Here is a 24468-nt window from a genome sequence, read left to right as displayed (position 1 = left end):
CTCAATTGCTTACTATGTAAACTGTAAGAAAAGACCTTTAAGTTAGGTAAATCAACGCTTGCTGTGGTATCCAGAAAGACATAATATTCTTGAGCCCTTCCTAATAGGCTTCAGATCAAATCGAAGTACAGTGAATAATTTGGTCACACTACACACTGACATTGCTAACGCACTTTCAAATAGAAGTAAAGTCATAACAGTAACTTTAGATATTCAAAGTGTCTTTGACACTGTGTTAAGATATCTATTTCTTAGAAAATTAACAGAATATAATTTAACTGGTGATTAGTATATATAAAACGGTGATTAGACCGGTGCTCATGTATGGGTGTGAGACGTGGACCCTGATCAAAGAAACTGAAAGAAAACTTAGATGTTTTGAGAGGAAAATCATCAGAAGAATCTTTGGGCCTTATCACGACATTAATAGCAACCAATACCGAATAAGAACATATGCTGAGGTCAAGCAGATGTATAGAGCGAGCGATATAGTCCAAGAGATTAAATCCCAACGTCTTAGATAGGCTGGCCATGTCCATAGACTCCCTAATAACCGCCTTGGCAAATTAATATGGGAGGAAGCCCCCACAGGAAGCAGACCCTTAGGACGTCCACGAATGCGATGAAGAAATAATATATGGTCAGATCTAAGAACAATGGGACTGCCCACTGATCCAACTATAATGAACGACCGTTCAAAATGGAAGCAAGTTGTGCAGTCAGCCAAAACCCACCCCGGGTTGTAATGCTACGAGAAGAAGAATTTAACTGTAACATGTATTTATTTTTCTAACTAATCGATCTTTAAGAGTATTAACAAACCGAAAAATATTAAAACCACATGCTTTGGATAATGGTTTACCTCAACGCAGCTCTCTGTTTTAATCACTACCTTATTTTTACTTGAGATGCATGACTTTCACTCATATATATAGAACTACCAGTCAGATACTGGATATATGCTGATGATAATATATTGCATTGTTTAGCAAAAAAACTGATAAAAGGTAATAATAAAAAGCTTTGCTTACATAATACTCAACTGTTTCATGGGTGCCCTCTTTTTACCAACTGGACCGTTACTGCTTGCACACAGTTCACATTTCCGGCACCATCTTCTTATATCATCTTTACAGTTTACCCAATAGAACCGTTCTTGAACCTTTTGCAGAGTCTTCGTGATACCAAAGTGTCCACCTCATGCACCGTCATGCAACTGACGCAATACTTCTGTCACTTTACTTTTAGGTACAATCAACTGAAGCTTAGATTCTGTACCATCATCGTTCTCAAAGGTCTATACAGAAGATCATCTTTTAGCACTAGGCAATTCCATTGGCTTCAGTAACACTTGACTTCTGGACTACATGAACTAATGTCTTCCCAAGAAGGTCTTTCACTTTGACCCATCCAATACAATACTCTTTTTATACATGGATCATCTGCTTGAGCGTCTTGTAGCTGTTGGGGCTGCCATTGATCATTAATGACGGTGTTTCGTCTCACGGGGCAAAGTCCTTTTTCTAATTTAAGACAGTGATTACAATTTGCACTGCACGGACGTCTCGAAAGGGCATCAGCATTTGAATGAACTCTGCCAGACCTGTGTTTGATCTCGTAATTATATTCTTGTAATCGTTCTAACCATCTTGCCATCTGGCCCTCTGGATTTTAGAGCAGCGTGATTCGTGCGAAGAAGAAACTTTCTGCCATACAAGTATTTATAGAAATGCTCGCAAGCCTTCACTACGCCTAGCAATTCTCTCCTGGTAACGCAACAGTTTCTTTCTCGTTTCGACAAGACTTTGCTAAAGTAAGCGATGACTTTTCCTGCCCATCTTGGATTTGGGAGAGAACAGCTCCTATTGCACTGTTGCTTGCATCGGTGTCCAACACAAATTTTCCTGCCTGTCTAGGGTAGTTTAAAATCGGTGGACTGATCAGCGCCATTTGTAATTGTTCGAAAGCTTTTTGACACTCTTCGCTCCATGTATATAAAATTTTTTGTTCAAATCCTTTAACAGTTTTTTGAACACTATTGGCACTTAGTTGATTATAATCTACAAACTACATTTATATCAACATCTGTTAGAGAACATCCTGCACAGAGAAAAAAGTTGCAGACCACAAATCCTATAGCACAATTCTCAAGAAAATACTTTATAAATAAAGTAGTAGTTTGTAGAAATATGTATACCAATACATTGCAATTGTCAGCTAAACGCATAAATACTGCTCTTCAAAAAGTAAAAACTTTTAGTACACTTGATAAGCGAGGAGTCCGCGGTGGGCACAACAAAATGTCAGCAGATCAAAGAAATATTATAGTTAACCATATAAACCAGTTTCCACGGTATGTATCTCATTACTGCAGAGCACGTAAAATGGACCAAGAATTTTTGCAAGAAGGACCTACTTTATCAATAATGTATAATCTTTACAAACTAAAAAGTGAAAATCCTGCCAGTTTCCCAACTTTTAAAAGAGTTATTTTGAATCATTTTAACTTGCGCCTAAAAAAGCCAAAAGAAGACACCTGCAATAAATGTGATGCCTTTAAAATTAAGATACAGAGTATTTAAGACAATGAAAAAGAAGATATTGTAAGACAACAGGCTGCATTAAGAAAACAAATGAATCTTGACTTAACCAAAGCAATAGAAGATGAACAAATAGAAACTCTGACCTTTGATTTGGAAAAAACGCTACCTTTACCTCGCATATCTTCAAATATTTTATAAACGACAGTTAAGGGTATATAATTGTGGATTTTATGCAGGTAAGCAAAAAAATCCACTTTTCATTTATGGCTCGAAGGATAGGCAGGCCGTGTAGCTCAAGAAGTGGGGTCTTGTCTAAGAAAATATATTTTCAGTAATCTTAGCGATAAAGTGGAGCACATTATTCTGTGGAGAGACTCTTGCGGGTGTCAAAACAGGAAAATCAAAATAGTACTTCTATTAAAATGTCGTCTAGATAAAACACAGCATTGAAAGATATTCTTTCAATGCTGTGTTTCTTCCAGTTTCTTCCAAATGATAGTGATTTTGGAGATGTGGAATCTATCTGCACTTAAAAGGCAACATAATATATTTTCACCTGGGGAATATAGCATATTATGAAAACTTGTAGACAAAAACGACCCATTAATGTAAATATTATAACACAAGAAAATTTTTTGAGAATTGTAAAATTAGAAAAATAAATCACCAACAGAAAGAAAAGTAAAACCAACGAGACAATAAGTTGGTTACAAACCAATGAAATTAAGTTGTGTAAATATAAGCCTTATAGCATATTTTTTAAAACGACTTCTCAAGACACTGACGATTATACAGAAGTAAGCATAAAAAAGAGAACAGGAAGGGAACCTTTAACTAGGTCATAGTTTGCCACGTATTTGGAAGCATTGTGGCTTAAAGGAAAACCAGTTTCGGAAGCAAAACTTAAAGATATACAAAGTTATCTTTACTTAATTATCTTAAGTTACCATGATTTCTATACAAATCTTATAGCAGATAATACTATAATCGAGGATATACACGGATTTAATGGAAATCCAGATTTCGAGCCAGATGCGGATTGTTAATGCTATATTTAACAACAAAGAACCACGTGATATTTTTCTTACTTAGGAGTTAAATTTTTAGTGGTTAATCTCATTATAGCATTAATATCCATAAGTTATAATAAACGTGTTTACTTTTGAGTCGTTTTTTATTCTTTTTATATCCAAATAACTTCCTCAAATAAATAAAACATTTTTCTTGATAAAACTAAGTTAATGTCAGTTAATTCCTTGTTGCATAATGAGGTCCAATTAGTATTTGAATAGAGTAGTTTAAAAGAAAATGTCAATTCCAACCCCACACATAATTTATTACTAAAAGACGTCTTTTCAGAACAAGGGTATTTTAAATGCTCTTACGTATTCAAAGCGATAAAAATTAATAATCTTTCTAGACCATATTGAAAACACAGGCCAGTAATAGAAAAAATTTAGCATGCCACAACTACCAAGGCAGATTTACAGCTACCACCAGCACTTTGCTACAAAATACACTAAATAAAATGCACATCTAGTCTACGCGTGATGGATTTGTGTTATCAACTTCTTAATCCAAGTAATTCACGTTTAGTCAAAAAGTATTTATATACAGTGTGTAAAAGCCAAATGGAATAAATTCATTATTTAGGTTACTGTATATATTTATAACAAATCCCGAAACACCTCAAATTTAAATTATAACTTGACATTCTTTAACGTGAAAATGCAACCCCTATCTTCAACCCCCTTAGAATGAGAGTTACAACCCCCAATTTTTAAAATAGGAAGTATAGGCTTGTGATATATCGTTTGAAAGGTCTTTTCATTCTCCATTCAAAAATGTTGTCGCTTTCAAGTTTATTAAGATTAATTAAGATAAAATAAATTAAAATCATGTGGTTACCGAATTTCGCTAAAATATATTCAAAACTTATTTCCCGTTTAGGTCTTGATAATGAGAAAGTGAACAAAAACCATAGCAATGTGGTTTTTAGATGGTAACCATTAAAAAACTTTAAAGAATTTCCGTGGCAACGTTATTTTAACACGCAATAGTAAATTGTTTTATTTAAGTTGTCAGTATTTTAATTTAAGTAAAAAGTTCGTTCAATTCAATTCTGAAAAATGGTTAGATTAACGGAAATGCATAAAATAACAGTTTTACAAATGATTGGTTACGGAGACAACACCCGAACACAACAGGAAGTAACTCGCCTATTTCATGAGAAATTTCCTAATTTACCGCCTATATCCCAAGGAACAATAAGTAAAATAGAGAAGCAGTTTCGCGAGTTTGGTCATGTAAGGCAGATAAAAAAAAAGCAGCTGCCAATGCACTAAGTGATGAACTCAAATTAGATGTGTTGCTTGAGTTTCAGGAAAATCCACATACATCGAGTAGACAGGCATCCACTACATTCAATGCTAGCCATACATCGATAGTAAACATATTAAATGAAAATAAATTGCATCCCTATAAGATGATACCTACTCAGGAGCTCATGGAAGGCGATTTTGATAGGAGAACTTTTTTTTGTGAGCAAATGATGGACATGTTGGATAACAATATTATCCAATTGGAAGACGTTATGTTTTCTGATGAGTGTACTTTTTCACTTAACGGTCATGCTAATCGGCAAAATTGCCGCTACTGGGCCACGGAAAATCCTCACTGGATGAGAGAAGAACACACTCAATACCCTCAAAAGGTTAATGTTTGGGCAGAGATTGTAGGAAACAATATCATTGGTCCCTTTTTCATTGAGGCTTTTCAACTTGAATGGCAACAATTATTTGGCACTACTTCAGAATGATGTCATTCCAACGTTGGCAAACTTATATCCTGATCCAGGAAACCCTCAAGTTCCAGCGAATACGATATGGTTTCAGCAGGATGAAGCACCACCACATTACCAACTTAATGTCCGGCAGTACCTCGATACAATATTTCCCAATCGGTGGATAGGGAGGCGAGGATCGATTGAATGGCCAGCGCGATCACCTGATCTTACATTATTAGATTTCTTTTTATGGGTATATGTGAAGAGCCATGTGTACAAAACTAAACCATCTGATTTAAATGACTTAAAAGAACGAATAACGCTTGCGATTAGGTCGATCACGCCTGTTATGTTAAATAATGTTAGAAGACAGTTTTATTTGAGATTAGGATGTTGCCAAGACGTTCGCGGTGAACATTTTGAACATCTACTTCATTAACATTCGTAGTTCTTTTTTGTGTTCTACATTTTATTACGTTTTGCATTACATTTTAGTTTTTGATTGTATTGTAGCGAATTTCGGTAACCACATGATTTTAATTTATTTTATCTTAATTAATCTTAATAAACTTGAAAGCGACAACATTTTTGAATGGAGAATGAAAAGACCTTTCAAACGATATATCACAAGCCTATACTTCCTATTTTAAAAATTGGGGGTTGTACCTGTCATTCTAAGGGGGTTGAAGGTAGTGGTTGCATTTTCACGTTAAAGAATGTCAAGTTATAATTTAAATTTGACGTGTTCTGGGATTTTTTATAAATATGTACAGTAACCTAAATAATGAATTTAGTCCATTTGGCTTTTACACACTGTATAAACAAGACGATGAGTTCCTCGGAGTTCCACAACAAACTCTCCTGCAGCTCTCTACTTAATTCGAAAGCTATTTTGCTATGGACTATCCAGATGCCTCACCACATCTGTAATATACATACGTTTTTATTTCTGGGTAGTAATTTTAAACTTTAATTTTACACTTTATGGTTAGTTGACAAGGTAGATAAAACATATAACTATTAAAGATGTAAACATCTTTTGCATAACAAAAATATACCGCAAAATATTATAAAAATAATTAAAAACGTTAATCAAAATTATAAGACAGTAGTCAGAATAGATGAAAACTTATGAAACCTATAGATATAGGTAATGGAATAATAGAGGGAGATTCAGTAAGCATTATATTATTTAATCTAGTCATAAAATAAGTCATAAATAACGTCAATATAGGAATAGGATTCAGAATTGGGACCAAAGAAGTAAAAAGACTCTGTTACACAGACGATGCAATATGAATGGCCCTAAATAATAATATCTTCTTCTTCAAGTGCCATCTCCGCGACGGAGGTCGGCAATCATCATAGCTATTCGGACTTTTGAGACGGCTGCTCTGAAAAGTTCATTTGATGTACATCCGTACCACTCTCTCAGCTTGCGCAGCCATGACATTCTACGACTTCCTATGCTTCTCTTTCCTTAGATCTTTCCCTGCATAATCAGTTGGAGCAAGGTGTATTTCTCTCCACGTGTAATATATCCGAGATATTCCAATTTTCTTGTTTTAATTGTATTTAAAATTTCTATTTCTTTATTCATTCTTCTCAGAACTTCTTTGTTTGTGATGTGTTCTGTCCACGATATTTTCAGAATTCTTCTATACACCCACAGCTCGAATGATTCCAGTTTTTTCATTGATGTCGCATTCAAGGTTCAAGATTCCATTCCATAAAATAAAGTCGAAAGAACATAGCAACTCGCCAACCTAACTCTTAGTCCCAATTTTAAATCCGTTGTACATAGCACTCTTCTCATTTTGTTGAAATTTTCTCTAGCCTTTTCTATTCTGATTTTGATCTCCTGATTGTAATCATTTGTGGAGTTAATCATTGTTCCCAGATATGCATATTTGTCGACTTGTTCGACGTTGGTTCCGTTTATTAGAAGATTCTCTTTATTTCTTTGAGTTTTCGATATTCCCATAAATTTCGTCTTCTTGACATTTATTGTTAGACCATACTCTTTTCCATACTCCGCTATTCTGGTCACCAGTCTCTGAAGATCTTCAATATTTTCGGCTAAGATCACAATGTCGTCCGCATATCTAATGTTGTTAATGGGAACTCCATTTACTTTTATTCCAGCTGTTTCACCCTCAAGAGCGTTTTTCAGGATCTCTTCGGAGTAGGCATTAAAAAGAATTGACGACAATACGCATCCCTGTCTCACTCAACATCTTATTTGAATTTCTTCTGACAGCTGTTCGTTAACACGTACTTTTGCTTGCTGTTTGTAGTATAAGTAGTAACTTTAGCACATGAGACATCAAGCTAATGGTGCGGTAATCGCTGCATTCTCTTGCGTTTTTCTTTTTGGGGAGACAAATAAAAATCGACGATAACCACTCTTTGGGTAATACGCCTGAACTATAAATTTGGTTCAAGAGTGTCACTAAAACATCAATGTGCATGTCAGGTCCAGGGCTTTTCCCACTCTTCATTGTTTTTAATGCGTGTAATATTTCTTCTTTTGTAATATATGGACCTATTTCTTCCTAATAATAATATCAGTAGTCCTTAATCACTAGTTCACAGATAGCTTTTAATGATTAGTTTACAGATTTAATACAAGAGCAAAATAATTTAACATGACAATTCCAACTGATGAAACTAAAGCAATAGTAACAGTTAAGAACCAATTCGATGTAAACTGGAGCTAAGCATTGTACAGTTAATGGAAATAAAATACCTGTGGACTACACTGTCTAGCTATAACGACATAAATTAAGAGACCAAGCACAAACAGGAGAAATAGATTGGCAGGATGCCTTAATAACACTATATAGTGATGAGTGTCTTACAACCCGGCAAAATAGCGGAAAGGATAGAAGATAGATTAAGTTGTGAGATAGTACGAGATAAAGCTAGTTTTTAGACGTGGCTATTTGACTTTAGTCATAATTATACGGATGACCTCGAAAATATTTTATTTTAATAATTTCTAATGTTAGAATAAATGATTGAATAAATTAAGATATATTATAGTAAAAAACATTAATTAGTAGCGATTTTAAATTATAAATCTTTAAGTTTATTTAACAATAAAAATAACTCTAAATAACTCTAACTAAAAATAACTAAAATATTTGACTAAACTAAAGGTAGGTATGTTCAGTCCGAAAACAATTATTGTATGTAAAATTGGTGTAATTGTTAGAGAAGTGGTCTATTGACAAGAAGATTGGGGTTCAATTCACACCAAGGATAAAATTTTTGTTTTACTCAATCAAAAAATAATAGAAAATATAATACATATTAGGTAACAAGTTTTCGAAAAACTTATTATTTACAATTTATTCTTATTCCAATGTTATAAAATAGAAATACAAAATAATTCAAATTCAATTCCAGTTTTACAGTCTTCAGTTGTGAATGCAAAATAATCTGGTGAAGACTGTTTAATAGGGAATTATGTCATTGGTCCATTTTTTATAGACGGTTTGTTGACTGGGCGGAAATACTTGGAACTTCTGCAAAATCAAATTGTCCCAGCCCTTCGTAATTTACCAATACCTTTCGATTCCATATGGTTTCTCATATATCTCGAATATCTCAGTGTGACTTTTCCTAATCGATTGATTAGTGCCTGCATATTTTTTGGCCTGCAAGATCACCTGATCTTGCACCTTGTGATTTTTTATGTGGGGATATATCAAGTCCAAACTATATGGAAATAAAGACGATAGGCCTAATTCTCTCCAAGAATTAAGAGAAAAGATCTTTGATTCAATGAGAGGTATAAGTCCAGAAACATTAACTAATGTTAGACGAAACTTTTATAATAGATTGGGTTATTGTTCTGCTGCTAATGGAAGCTTATTCGAACATTTTTTGTAGATACATTTCATTAGAATAAAATACGTTTATTTAGAATATTTTTATAGAATTTCTACCTATTTAAACATTTTTTGTAAGTACATTTATTTAGAACGTTCTTTTATGTTTGAATAATTTTTACTTTATTTTCGAAAGTACGACATTGTTTTTTCAATAAGATTTTTATGTTTTTATATAAACACTTCTAATAAAGACTGAAATAAATGTTTAGTGATTTTAAGCAAAACGATATAATATCTGCATAGTCTCAAATTTAAATTTTTAAAAAAGTAAAACCTTCATGTTGGATTCGAACCCTGAGCGCCTGGATGAGAACATCGCGTCTTGAACTCTGATCCATCAGACTTTTATAATTATGTGGTGACAGTTTGGGTTATTGTTCTGCTGCTGTTCAAATCATAGCAGAAATTATTCTTGGTCAATAATTTAAAACTTTAGATTAAATAATCACTATTAATTAAATTATTTTATTCTCATTTTTGCTTTATTGTGTTCAATCAGTTTTTACTTTATGCGAAAGAAATACGTCACACATACGAAGTTACACATAATAATTATGACCGAGGTGATCTAGCTCGAAGTTAACGTCAAAGGTGTGAGACTATCGATAGTGGTAATGTAATGTAATGTAATGTAAATTATAGGTTTCTATCGATTATTTCTCACCTCTATGAGTTTCATCTTTTTTTATTTCACAAGGTAACTGTGTTTTCTATCTCTTACGTTAAAAAGCCGAGTGGTAAGACACTCATCACTGTATAGCGTAACCGATATATTAACTCTATATAGTGTTAGAGATAAAATGAAGAATCTATAAGGCCTTGGTATGACCAATAATGACGCTTACATCAGAAACAAAGTCTGGCACAGTCAAAATAAGCAGTAATAAGAATACTCAGAAAAATTACAGAAAAATGGTTATAAAGTCAGCCAACGAAAATAATCGACGTAAGATGCCTTTACTCGGCAGATGTAGATAGCGACCATAGACTATTAAAGCAGCACAAGTAAAACAAAAATCAAAGTCGTAGGACTAAATACGGAATTTACGGAATACTTATAGAGAAAAATAATAGAGAAAATAATAGAGAAGATTGCTGGGATCGAAATATTCAAAAACGATAACATCAAGGGAAGCTTGGAAAACTAAAAAAAAAAAAGATAATTAACGCAACAAGTAACAAACACTAACATATCAAAACAGAAAGCCCCATGGTTTAGAAAGAACGTAAAGACAAAACGTGAAGAAAAGAAGAAAGCCTTTTTACAATACAGACACAACAAACAGAGTAGGCAAATAAGCACTATAAACGAATCAAAAATGAAACGAATTCTTTAGTTAGACAATTAAAAAGGGAACACTGGCAGAGCTTCTCAAAACAGATAGAACACCACTTTTACGGAACACAAAAAAAAATATATGGAGAATGACCAGAGGACACAGCAAAGAGATAAACGAACTAATAAAAATGTTTAGAAGAAAACATGGGCAGACTACTTTCGATCCCTTGATAAAGGTGACGATAATAAACCACCAACACCAGAGATGACGACAAATGAAAACATACTGCATTCCACATACCGTTCATCCTGGTCAAAATTCGTAGTGAACTCAGTTTCTGGTACTCCAAACGAAGTAAGTAATAAAACATAATGACGGTATTAGATTTTTGTTTTGATACAGGGCAGCGACAACTGCTTATACGTATTTCGACCTCTTTAGGTCTTGTCAGAACGGTATAGTCACTGCTCTGAACCAAAACAAAAATCTCTCCCGTCCTAGACAATAGTTATCAAAATAACTATATACGGACGTAAATACGCCATCTAAAAACAAAAAGAGAAATCAAACGATTTCTACCTAGCGAAACCGAATTCAAATTTTTACCACTGTGTTTCCTAAAACTTGCGAAACAAACAGCTATATAAATTACTCGGCAAGGGAATCTTAAATTGCATTCCACATGCCATTCATCCTGGTCAAAATTCGTAGTGAACTCAGTTTCTGGTACTCCAAAAGAAATAAGTAAAAAAACATAATGACGGTATTAGATTTTTGTTTTGATACAGGGCAGCGACAACCGCTTTAGGTCTCGTCAGAACGATATAGTCACTGCTCTGAAAATCTAATATCGTCATTATGAAAAAATAAATATTGAAGAGGGAGAGGCAATAAAAGCATTAGGAAAATTAAAAATTTTAAAATCATCAGAAAAGGACAGAATTTCGAATGAACTCTTTAATTACAGAGGATCAGGTCTGACCAAACAACTATTAGTCATTAGACCAATAGTGACATACGTGGTAAAAACATGACCCGACAAAGAGAGGACAAAAAAGATGCTAGAAACTGTAGAGATAAAAACACTTGATTGATGGTAAAATACCAAAATACAGAGCTAGAAGTACAGATATAGAACGTAGATGCAATATGGAGAACATTAAGCACTAGGTAAGAAATAGAAATGTCGAATGAAACGATAGATAATACAAGTATAATTTCAAAAAACAGACTAAAAATGAAAGAAGATACAGTAGGAAGACCATGAAAACGATGAATAGACAACTTACTGTAGGTACATTGAAAAACAGATAGAGTCATGTCTACATAAAAAAGAAAAAGAAAATGGCTTAACTTGACTACTAACTGACTTTTTAGAACAGCAGGCAATAAAGTCAAAATAGCGATGTTAAGAGGAAATAGAAAATAAGAAGGAAGAAAACATACGTTCTATCATAATAAGTCCTCCATTGCCCACATCTCTGGCCCCTAATACTCTACAAAATATCTTTTTTTTTTGTGAGGTGATTCGATCGTGATGAACACGTTTTGTAGTTTTTCTATTATATGTCCTTATTATTACCTAGGCTCTAGATCTACGAAGAAGAGGATTAGCAGTTCCTTTGTAGTTTTGGGTCTTTCGTTTAATATGTTTGTCACCTTTTGCACTAATTTAGTTATTTCTGCTTTAATATTTTCCATTGGCATGGAGTTATGAGAAGTATAATAAATAATATTTTCTTTCATTAAGAGCCATTTTTCTATAATTTTCTGTTGCAATACAGTTGGTATTTATACTGTTGATCTCCTAGACTGTTTATATAGTTTTTAAGCCAATCACTATTTGAGCATAGTTCTTTACTCATTAATTATTGTTTTTTTCTAATTAATTATTAACATAGTAAACCTGTTATCAGGATTTATTTTATTTTTAACCTTAACTTTTTTAAATTATTTGTGTTTTGTTCCTTTTACACTTAGCTAGGGGATTGTGATATTTTCCTGTGTTTCATCACGTTCTTCATCTTCGCTTGACGAAGTCATTTATATGATTTGTTGTGATTTCTGTGATAAAATCTTTGACGTATATAAATCTGTGGGACTTTTTACCTGCATTTAAATTTATTGCATAGGGATTTTTAGTTGTTGCATAGATCCTAGAGAATAATTCAAAATATTTGGAGGGATGCCGGTTTTCAACATCCCTTCACGTAGAGTCTTGTTTGCTAACAGTGTCTCTTTCAGCGGTTTGTACTTGCTGTAAGTCCAATTGGTCCGCTAGCCTTCGAATACTCAGTAATAGAAACTTAAATGGACTCTTAAATGTGATTTAGTCTGGCCTGTTGAATAGATTGATATAATGAAATAAAACAATAACTTGTTTAGCTAGAACTGTAATTGAAAAAGGACAAGAAATAGAAACTTATAAACTGCGAGTGAATAACTAATCGTAAGGAACCTAATTAGAATATTACAGTTTACGAACGAAAACACCATAACACTTCACATTAAGGGTTCCCGATATATTGCGTAACTTGCGATTGCGAACGTGGAGAAAAACTCTCCGAAACTTGAAAAGTAGGTCTAAACCCTACAACTATTGCTAATTCACTGGCTTCCCCTAACCACTCCGAAATAATTGTCTATGCATTTTGAAGGATCTACCGGTTTAAGGTCAATATGGGCGGAGATTAACATTTTAAGAAATAAGTCAATGCAGGCAAGGAATTTATTTAGGTAACAGATGCGGCGGAAATATTTTTATTTTGTTTTGAAATAGAATTATTTGGTTGGAGATTATTGTTCTCCAACATTCCCCCCGGCGTTAGAGCCTTATGGTCTAACCTACTCTTCTTTATCTTGCCTAGGAAGAACCGAAATTTTAGAGATTGTTCTTGTAAATTGACCATTGATGGTCTTTAACTTGACCACTCTGACTTTGCCATCTTGACCGGGCATTGTATCAACTACCCGTGCTAGAAGCCATTTTAGAGGAGGTACATCGTCCTCTCTCAGAAGAACTAAGTCATTGACTTTTATGTTATCCCTTGGTCGGGACCATTTTGGAGAGTTTTGTAAGCGGTTTAAGTAGTCGACAGACCACTTTTTCCAGAAACTTTGTTGTACTTTCGCAATTTGTTGAAACACGGATAGTTTATTTTCCGGGATTTTTTCTAAGTTTTGCTCAGGATGCGCAGTCAGGCTGGAGCCTATTATAAAGTGCCCAGGACTGAGAAAAGTGTAATCGGAAGGGTCGCTGGACATGGCACAGATAGGCCTTGAATTCATCACAGCTTCAATTTGAACCATGACAGTATAAAACTGTTCGAAAGTGAAAGAAGAAGAGCCTATTAGTCTACGCATATGATATTTAGCGCTTTTTACTGAAGCTTCCCAGATCCCAGCCCAATGAGGAGATCTAGGGGGAATAAACTTCCATGACATTTTATTTTCAGACAGATATTCCACAATGATTTGAGAATTTGACTTATTTTTAAAGAATTTGTATAAGTCGTAGAGTTGGTTTCTTGCACCAGAAAAACATTGTCACTGTAAATGACGGTTGGGTTACCACGTCGGGAGATGAACCTTTTGAGTGTTAATAGAAAGGAAGAAGTTGTTAGATCAGAAACAACCTCTATGTGCACAGCTTTGGTCACCATGCACACGAAAATGGCTATGTATGCCTTGACTTTTGGCGCTTTTCGGAGTGAAGAAGATTTTAACAGAAAGGGTCCACCATAATCTACACCTATTTTTTGAAAAGGTCTTGTTGTAATGGACAACCTATCTTCAGGTAAGTTACCCATTAGCTGTTGTGCAGGAGTGCACGAAAATCGGAAACATGTGGTGCAGTTGCGAATAATTCGTTTTGCTTCCTTTAGACCATTGAGAGGCCAGAATTTCAACCGAAGGTTTGAGAGAACTGTTTGAGCACCAGCATGTCCCAATCTGATATGCTCATTTTTGATGATAAGATTGACGGTATGATTTTTGGATGGAAGTAGTATCGGATGTTTTTGCAAATAGTCTATGTCGGGACAGTTTGTAAGTCTGCCTCCAACTCTGAGAAAATTAGAAGAATCTACAAATGGTTTTAGTGAAACAATGTTTTTATTTGAAATAAATTTGTTATTTTTAAGCTCCGCAATTTCTTTTGAGAATGCATCACCTTGAATTTGTTTGATGATGAAATCCATAGCATAATTTAACTCCGCCACAGAAAGGGGTTCAGAAATTTTTTGTTTTTTACAATTAGAAATAAACCGAAATACGTACGCTACTGTACGTTTTAAGCGTGAAATATTTGAGAAACGTGAAAAAATTCTCATCCAGAAGTTTTCTACGTTAGAATTTACCACGAGGCTTATTTTTCGTTCCTCGGGCAGGTTTTCGAGCACTTTGTCATTTGCTAGATTGGAAACATTGAAATTTTTATCTCGTAAGCATTTAGGGCCTTGCCACCAGAAATCGCTATTGAGAATTTCAGAACCAGACATTCCTCGAGAAAGAAGGTCTGCGGCATTTTGTGCAGACTTTATGTGAAGCCATGTAAAGTTTTGAGTCAACTCCTGGACAAGTGCTACCCGGTGAGCCACGAAAACCGACCACCGACTTGGGTGACTTTTACACCACGACAGAGCTACCTGGGAGTTTGACCAGAGGGTGACTGAATGAAATTTTACAGGTTGATTTTCAAAGATAGAAATTATTTTTGAAACAAGTTTTGAAAGGAGAACCATTGCGCACAGCTCAAGCCTAGGAAGTGTTACCGTCTTTAACGGAGTTATCCTTGATTTGGAAGAAACTAATGCACAGGATATGGTCTCATCGGCATAGAAAGTTCTCAGGTATACGCATGCGCCATAAGCTGCCAAGCTGCTGTCAGAAAATCCATGAAGCTCAACCTTTAGAATTACTTTTTCAGAAAAGTAGAAACGAGGAATTTTTAAATTTTTTAATTGTGACAAGTCCTGTAGAAACTTGTTCCAATCGTTTAGAATATTTTTGTCCAAAATTTCTGTGTCCCAGTGAATTTTTTGCAGATAGAGTTTCTGCATAAGCATTTTGCCTTTAACAATGAATGGATTGATAAGTCCCAGAGGGTCGAAACATTGTGCTAATGCAGACAGGATTTTTCTTTTTGTTACTGGTGGGCAGAAATTATTTTCGGGGACGGAAATTGTTATTTGGTCTTCTGCAGGGTTCCATTTTAGGCCTAGAACTTTGCTGGAAGTAGAATCGAAATTTAGGTCATATTCCTGAGTAGTATTTTTTGAATGTTTTGGATTGATTTTTTGTAGGAATATGGATGAATTTGAATGAAATTTATGTAATGTAAAACCATGGCGGTTTAGAACAGAATTTAATTGCTGAAGTATTTCGAGCAATTCTTCAATATTATTTGACCCACATAAACCATCATCTACATAGAATTGGGTTTCGAGAAAGTGTGAGGCCAATGGGAATTGAATTTTATTTTTATTTTAAATCTCTTGCAAGACTCTCGTTGCAAGAAATGGGGCGCTGTTCGTCCCGTATGTAATAGTATTAAGTTGAATACATTTTATAGAATCGTGGGTATCGTCCCTCCACAGAATATTTTGTAGAAAACGTTGATCTTTGTTGATCCACGTCTGTCGAAACATTTTTTGAATATCACAGGAAAATATGAATTTGTATTGCCTGAAACGAACCAGAATATCGAATAGATCAGGTTGCACCTGATACCCTTTTAATGAAATATCGTTCAGACTTTCTCCTGTAGAGCTTTTACAACTAGCATCCATGACGACACGCAAAGTTGTACTTTTATTTTGTTCGTTGATGACACACAAATGTGGAATAAAATATTTTTTGTCCGAATTTTCATTCACGAACGAAAGCGGTACATATTCAGCATGCCCTGAAGAAATATATGTGTCAATGAAGTTTTTGTACTCGAAAAATAATTTTTTATCTTTTTGGAATTTATTTTCGAGCGAGAGAAAACGCCTTTTGGCTATGGAAAATGAATCACCCAGTACTTGGTGTTCTTGTGCACTTTTTAATGGAATATCTACTTCAAAGCGTCCATTTTCAAGGATCTTTGTTGTAGTTTGGAATATTTGTTCGGCCAGCTCGTCAGCTTCCGACAAAATAGGTTTTTGAGAAAGTTCTTCCATGTTCCAAAATTTTGTGAGCAGCTCATCCGTGCTACACGTAGAAAGTAGAGCAACCTCTCCAGAAACATTGTTTGCTACTGTGGGTGCCGTCAAGTGAGGAGCTATCACGCCGGCAATTAGGTACCCCAGATGCGAAGCCTGCAAGATTGGAAGCCTGGGGCCAAGAGGAATTATTTCCGGAAGAATTAGGTCGTAGTACAAATCTGACCCAACCAAGATGTCTATTTGACTAGGTTTGTGAAAGGAATCATCGGCGAGAAAAATGTCCCCTGGAATTGGTAACTTTTTTGTAAGAATGCGGAACTGTGAAAGATTGCAAGTAATGTTTTCTAAGATAGCACATGAAATTTTGAAAGACTTTTTATTATAGTTAGAATGCAATTTTATGTTGACCATCTTTTTTGAAACCGAATTATTTTGGCCTATGCCAGAGATATTAAGAGAAATGTCATATGGCTTATAACCCAGCCTATCAGCGAGACACCGGGTACAAAAGCTATTCTGACTTCCTGTATCGAGTAACAATCGGGCCGTTAAAGGGCTCCCGTTTTTGTCGAAAATGGTGACTTTGGCCGTAGCGAGAAGTATGTTTGAATTTTTTACGGACAAAGCAGAAAAAGAATTTGTAAGAGGTTCTTGCCCTTGAACCGAAGGACCTTGAATATTTGAGTTAGACGAATGCTCGCGTTCGTAATTGTTTGAATTTGTAGAAGTTGACGGACTTTCATTGTTATGAGTCGTAGAAAAAGTATAATTTTTACCCGAAATGTGAAGAACAGTGTTATGGCGTTTTTACATATGGTGCATCCATGTTTTGAGGAGCAGTTTTTAGAATTATGCCTACCTAGGCAGTTTACGCAGAGACCTTTTGAATTTACGAATTTTATTTTGTCATCATGCTGAATGTTTTTGAAAAATTGACATTTATAAATTTTATGTCCTTGTTTTTTGCAGTAGATACAATAAAAGTCAGAAACTAAATTATTTGAAATATTATTTTTATTTGAATCCTCTGATGTGTTATTACTGTATGCATGATGTGAAACTTTTACGTTTTTGGTTTGCCTAGGATTTGTATTTTCCAGACTTTCCAGAACAATACACCTTTTTTCTAGAAATTTAAGAAAAGCATCTAAATTTGCTATATCTGTATGATTTCGCTCAGTTTCAAAAAGTCTCCTTGTTGAAAAGTCTAATTTGCTTTGTAGCAGAAAAACTAAAATTATATCAATGAGCTCTGAACTTGAAAATTGCAAATTTTTTAGCAGTTGCATATTTTTTGTTACAGTTGTTAGAAAATTTCTGAGAATTTGCGGTGAGCTGTTTCTCAGTGTAGGAATGTCTAGAATTTCTGTTAAATAAGAATTTATGATTGTGACCTTATTTTGATAGCGGTTTTTTAGAATATCCAAAGCAATTGAAAAATTTTCATTGGTGACTTTCAAAGAATCCACCAACTTTAGAGAATCACCCTGTAGGTAACTTTTTAAGTAAAGATATCTTTGGATATCAGAAAGGGACTGATTTTTTATTATCAGTGTGTCGAATAGTTCATAGAAGCTTTCAAAATCACTTAAGTGTCCAGAAAATTTGCTTATACTGATTTCTGGGAGTTTTACGGCCATTTGTTTATTAGCGCTTCCTGTATTGGTAATTTCCAATGATTTAATTGAATTTTGAATTTTTGAAAGCGTCGCAAAATAATTTTCTTCAAACAAAGCACGATCAGATTCTTGAGAATCGTCCAGGAATTCAATTTCATCCTGTACGCTGTTGAAGTCAGAGAAAAGGTCTTTTAACCTATCTTCTCGCGTTTTGAATGAGAAAACATCTTTTTCGAGTCGTGGTTTATTTCTAGCCACGCTTGAATTCTACCAACAGAATCTAGTATAGAATTCTTCTTTTTTGTTAATTTATTTAAACCTTTATTGCTCATTGTAATAACTTTAATTTATTTATTTTTTAAATGAAATTATTATTTATTTTTGAATTAATTAATTCTGAATTATTAATTTTGAATTTTAAGAAGCATGCAATAAGCTAAACTAAAAATTTAACCCTAAATAGTTCTTAACAATGTTTGACTTTATAAGAACACTAATTTGCACTAAATTTTTGAAATAACTTTTTGAATTTATATAAAAAAGTTTGATTTGTACGTCACCCCTGGGTTCTGAGTATTTAGATGTGGGCTGCCTATCCCTCTCTGGAATCAGCTAGTCCTGGAACAGCATTTCTTGAAGTAATCACTGGTTTTCTTTAAACTATCACTGTTTTGTTTTGTTTATCGAATGTTTGTTTGTCCGTAGAATAAACAACGCACTCACTATGTCTCTAGGAATTGCTGTCTATCGACGAGAATATCCGAAACACACGAAACTTTTACTTTCTTTTTGAAAGCACAGAATTATATAAATTGAATGTTTTAGGCCAGAAAGTCAGGTAGTAATCAAAATCCGGCTCGAAGTGAACAAATGGAGGGATGCCGGTTTTCAACATCCCTTCACGTAGAGTCTTGTTTGCTAACAGTGTCTCTTTCAGCGGTTTGTACTTGCTGTAAGTCCAATTGGTCCGCTAGCCTTCGAATACTCAGTAATAGAAACTTAAATGGACAAGAAATAGAAACTTATAAACTGCGAGTGAATAACTAATCGTAAGGAACCTAATTAGAAAATTACAGTTTACGAACGAAAACACCATAACACTTCACATTAAGGGTTCCCGATATATTGCGTAACTTGCGATTGCGAACGTGGAGAAAAACTCTCCGAAACTTGAAAAGTAGGTCTAAACCCTACAACTATTGCTAATTCACTGGCTTCCCCTAGCCACTCCGAAATAATTGTCTATGCATTTTGAAGGATCTACCGGTTTAAGGTCAATATGGGCGGAGATTAACGTTCTAAGAAATAAGTCAATGCAGGCAAGGAATTTATTTAGGTAACAGATGCGGCGGAAATATTTTTATTTTGTTTTGAAATAGAATTATTTGGTACGGTAAAAATTGATTTGTTTTAACTGTATGTTTTGTGTCAAAGTTTGCATAATTGGTGGATAATTTTGCTGGTGTGCCACATATTTAACGTGATAAATATATTGAATTCGTTTACATATTTATTATGTATTTTGCAGTTACATGTCCATAATATCTTGTTTTATTCTTCTTTAATCAGCACGGATTCTTATAGACACTTCGGTACTTTAAGTTTTATCTTATTTTTATTTCTGCACTTGTTATCACTAATACTCTTGATCGAAAATTGATTTGTTGGATTAGAGAACAAACAAATATTTAAACTTTATAACTAATAACAAATAACTACACTTTAAAATACAGAAAAATTTAAAATGCTTATTTACACGTTGACAGTAATTTGACAACTATATTTTGTATAACAAAACATTTTTTTTAATATAGGGGTGACACATCCTTGATATATTGTTGGTTACTAACGTTTTAAGTTGGGATTGTTTTATAAAGCTGTCTTTAAATATTAGAAAGCGAAAACTGAGGAGAAAATTTTGTTTAAATATTTAAGTACAATTTTTTAAACAAATATGTTAAAGTTAAAAGTATCAAAAACGTCAAAAAATTAATTTAGAAACAAAATGGCAAAGATGTATCGATACATTAAATATATCGTAATGTTTTAAAATTTTATCGATAATTTTATATCGATATTCAACTTTTCATATATCGGTATGTAGGTAATGTATATCGATACCCTAATGCTGATAGGTCGTAACCCAATTTTAGAAAATTTTACAAGAGGCACAAAAAACGGTATAGCATAATTATAAAAGATTGCTTGTGTGATGTTTTCTTAAATAAATAATTATGTAATGGCTACTAAGTGAGTTTATTGTAAAAATATAAATTTGTTTAATTTTGATCAGGGTACTAAGGGATACGACATATTGTAACTAACGTCATGGCGGCTTACGAGTATATCGAACTCTTAGAAAATGTAGTAAGTTATTATAACTCAAGGTGTTCTCATAAAAGTGTGGTTTACATCATTTTAAATCATAATCCTTATTTTTTTATTTTTATTAATTTCAAATAAAAGCAGATACAAATGTGTGTTTACTTTAAATTAAATGTAGCAAACTAAGCGAATACCATTTAAACCACGTTACAGTTAACATTTTTAGGAATAATTAAAATAAAATAACTAAATAATAAGTTTAAATCTTGGCTTTCTTTTTTTGATTTTTGTTATTGTCTTTGGTGATTAAGTCTTCGTGAGGCAGCGTATCATGGAAGTAGTGCACATCTGCAGGTAAAACAGACTTTAGATCTTGAAGGTCCTTCCATTTCTTTGTGGTTATTTTTATTCTATTCGAATAAAGTTGATCGTAAACCAAATCGTGATTGACGGTGTTCTTTCTCTGAGGAAGGAGTTCATATTTTTGATCATGGGCCACTTTGTATAATATATCCCCATTTGGTAGGTATTTTAAGCCTCTCTAAGATCTGTTACCTTCAAATCTCCTTTTGCTTTACCTGGACGAATTGAGCTGTAGCGAAAGTTTTTAGAGTCATTGTAGTTTAGAAAAAAAGTGTGGGTGAGATAGGATACTTCCAAAGGTGCAAGATTCTTCCTGGCTTCTGATATTACCGAAATATAGTCTGAGGGTAGGAATATTTGCCGATTTTTTAGTCTTCGTTCAATTAGACTGTGGGTAGAGTCACACTCCATCTGAGTGTGGCCTCTTTCTAGAAATTTTTGCTCAATCTCGACTTCATACTTGGAAGCTAAAACCGATAAACCATTCGCAAGGACGACATTCCTATTCTGATAACCACAGCCGTTCGAGAGTATTATAACATTTTTCTTTTCAAAGGTCAAATATTGTTCTAGATGTTTTATTAAACACGTAGTGAATACAGATGAATCAAGGTCTGCCTCAGTCTCATTCCAAACGAAATTCATGCTGCGATGGTTTTCCAAGTTATATACTGTAAAGTTATGTACTTGTAGCTTTTTTTTTATAGTACAAAGAACTAGCCTGTAACACTGGACACAATTTGACTGACTGCACATCAACGACAAAACAATAAATTTCTTTATGGATGGCTCTGGTTATATCGGTTTCTTTTTCGACGCGTGCTAGGTCTTTTGCTCTAATGTGGGATGCGTATTGTTCATCTGTAACCTGTTTCATCTTGTAAGATGAACATATATCACATTGGTCCTTGCGTGGTTTAAACAATGCTAAATTCATTTCGTCAAATTCTGTAGAGAATTTACAATTTGATAATGGTACCTCCCTGTCTTTACATTGTTCTTTATAAAGATTATATACTTCAGTTTTCGATTTGAAATTATGTTCCAGGTATAACTTTCCAGTAGACTTGCGGCAATAGTGGCTCTCTATTTTAGGCAGCCTGTTCAGAAACTCCCGTAAATTCTGTACTCGCAAAATGTCCTGTTTTGCTGTTGGTGTAGACTCTCTTTTTTCTTTGATCCTTGTTTGCATCATGTCACAACTTTCTAGAAATCCATCTTTTCGTGCCGCACTTACCCAGTGCTGTACCATCTTTTCTCCTACTCCTAGTGTGTTAAGAAACATCAATTTGCAGACTTGTAATTTATTACCTTTTACTGTCAGAAAGTATTCGTAGGTACCACTTCGCCTGGAAGGTCCATCTACATAACATCTTTTTTTCTCCTTGTATGTAACCATATGAGCGAAGAACATCCTTTTTTGTTCCCAGGACATTTCCCAAAATTTTAAAAATATTTCTTTTCTTAAGTTTTCTGATATTGTTTGGCAAAAGCGAGTCGGCGCGGTAGCGCAAAACTTCGAGACACAGGCTGGCTTCATTTTACGTTCAGGGCGTAGAATATCATGTTTCACAATGTTTTGTAGCCTTCTATAACCAGTATATTCCCTTCCTAACATTCTTGACTGTTTTGTCTTGTTTTTATCCCAGTTACACGCTTTGCCATTCAAGCTACACTGTGGGATAAGATGAGTTGGAAGTAAACAAACAACGCGAGCGGGTTAGGACTTGTTAGAAATCGCGGGAATGGCCACTTTACTATTTTATTTAGGTTACGAGAATTTAACAGCATATAGGGATGCACGGTTGGTTGCCTTTGACACAAAAATACGAATTTTCAATTTTTTGTGGGTTACGATCTGTCAGCATTAGGCTATCGATATATAAATATTTGGAATTCAATGTATCGTTACCATCGAGCAAAAAGTCACAAGAGGGAATCTAATCTTTATGAAAAGTAGACCAAAATTCATAAAAGTAGCCGCTTAATATGGCGGACATATCCGGAAATGCAAAAGCGCCAAATTTAGATTTTACGACACTTCACAATAATCATACAGTGGTGTAAGGGTTCTAATTTATCTAAGGGAATTAGTACAAATTTTGAAAATTTTAATAAAATGATTGTTTTAAATAGGAAAATATTTCATGTTTTTTTATAAGATCATAAAACAGTAGCTATACTAAAACAGTTTTTAATTAAAGGCGATTTTTTAGTAACATCGCATTTAAAGCGACGAAAGGATATTTCCCTTATCAACTTTGCAGAGGCGTACCAAAATAAGATTTTAATAATTTATTTAAATACATAAGTAATTACCTAAAAATTAAATCTAAGACTGATATAATTATTAAATTATTATGTGTGTCTTGACGGATAAAGTAAAAGCCATATAAGAAGAAAGGTTAGTAATTAAGCAATGATCAATGGGCATCAAACAATTTTTAAAATTTAATTTCAATCACTATCAATCAATCATTAAAGGTTAAAGTAAGTTTATTGACGTCTCAATTTCCACTTCGGAAATCGTTCTCAAAATACAAACAGTAATAAATTAAACAAATTTTGTTTCTTTGTTAATTGGTTTCTTAATAAAGAAACAAAATTTGTTTAATTTATTACTGTTTGTATTTTGAGAACGATTTCCGAAGTGGAAATTAAAACGTCAATAAACGTAGTTTAACCTTTAATTGTGGCATATTCTCATTTAAATAGTAATTACATATATTTTATGTTCCGTAAGAAAATTTGATTTTGTTCCGTTAAAAGCAAATGCACGAAAAAGAACTATGAATGTTAATGAAGTAGATGTTCAAAATGTTCACCGCGAACGTCTTGGCAACATCCTAATCTCAAATAAAACTGTCTTCTAACATTATTTAACATAACAGGCGTGATCGACCTAATCGCAAGCGTTATTCGTTCTTTTAGGTAATTTAAATCAGAAGGTTTAGTTTTGTACATATGGCTCTTCACATATCCCCATAAAAAGAGATCTAATAATGTAAGATCAGGTGATCGCGCTGGTCATTTAATCGATCCTCGCCTCCCTATCCACCGATTGGGAAATATTGTATCGAGGTACTGCCGGACATTAAGTTTGTAATGTGGTGGTGCTTCATCCTACTGAAACCATATCGTATTCGCTGGAACTTGAGGGTTTCCTGGATCAGGATATAAATTTGTCAACGTTGGAATGACATCATTTTGAAGTAGTGCCAAATAATTGTTGCCATTCAAGTTGCCCTCAATGAAAAAGGGACCAATGATATTGTTTTCTACAATCCCTGCCCAAACATTAACCTTTTTAGGGTATTGAGTGTGTTCTTCTCTCATCCAGTGACGATTTTCCGTGGCCCAGTAGCGGCAATTTTGCCGATTAGCATGACCGTTAAGTGAAAAAGTACACTCATCAGAAAACATAACCTCTTCTAATTGGATAATATTGTTATCCAACATGTCCATCATTTGCTCACAAAAAAAAGTTCTCCTATCAAAATCGTCT

General features: G+C 34.0%; 2 protein-coding genes across 2 annotated transcripts; both read right to left on the bottom strand.

Annotated features, from left to right (window-relative positions):
* Positions 1–13351: 13351 nt before the first annotated feature.
* Positions 13352–13951, bottom strand: LOC140450583 (uncharacterized). The gene has a single exon (XM_072544239.1). The coding sequence runs from the start codon at positions 13949–13951 to the stop codon at positions 13352–13354; it is 600 nt and encodes a 199-aa protein (XP_072400340.1).
* A 2042-nt stretch (positions 13952–15993) lies between these two features.
* Positions 15994–17067, bottom strand: LOC140450582 (uncharacterized). Its single transcript, XM_072544238.1, has one exon. The coding sequence runs from the start codon at positions 17065–17067 to the stop codon at positions 15994–15996; it is 1074 nt and encodes a 357-aa protein (XP_072400339.1).
* Between the last annotated feature and the right edge of the window lie 7401 nt (positions 17068–24468).

This window comes from Diabrotica undecimpunctata, chromosome 9 (assembly GCF_040954645.1).
Source record: "Diabrotica undecimpunctata isolate CICGRU chromosome 9, icDiaUnde3, whole genome shotgun sequence".
Classification (NCBI taxonomy): domain Eukaryota; kingdom Metazoa; phylum Arthropoda; class Insecta; order Coleoptera; family Chrysomelidae; genus Diabrotica; species Diabrotica undecimpunctata.
The sequence above is the reverse complement of the archived record's forward strand: the minus strand, read 5'-3'. Positions and strand labels throughout refer to the sequence as shown.

What these genes read in the sequence shown, in the direction of transcription:
- LOC140450583 (XM_072544239.1), bottom strand. Translation starts at nt 13,951, where the DNA reads ATGTCATGGAAGTTTATTCCCCCTAGATCTCCTCATTGGGCTGGGATC.
- LOC140450582 (XM_072544238.1), bottom strand. Translation starts at nt 17,067, where the DNA reads ATGGTCAACATAAAATTGCATTCTAACTATAATAAAAAGTCTTTCAAA.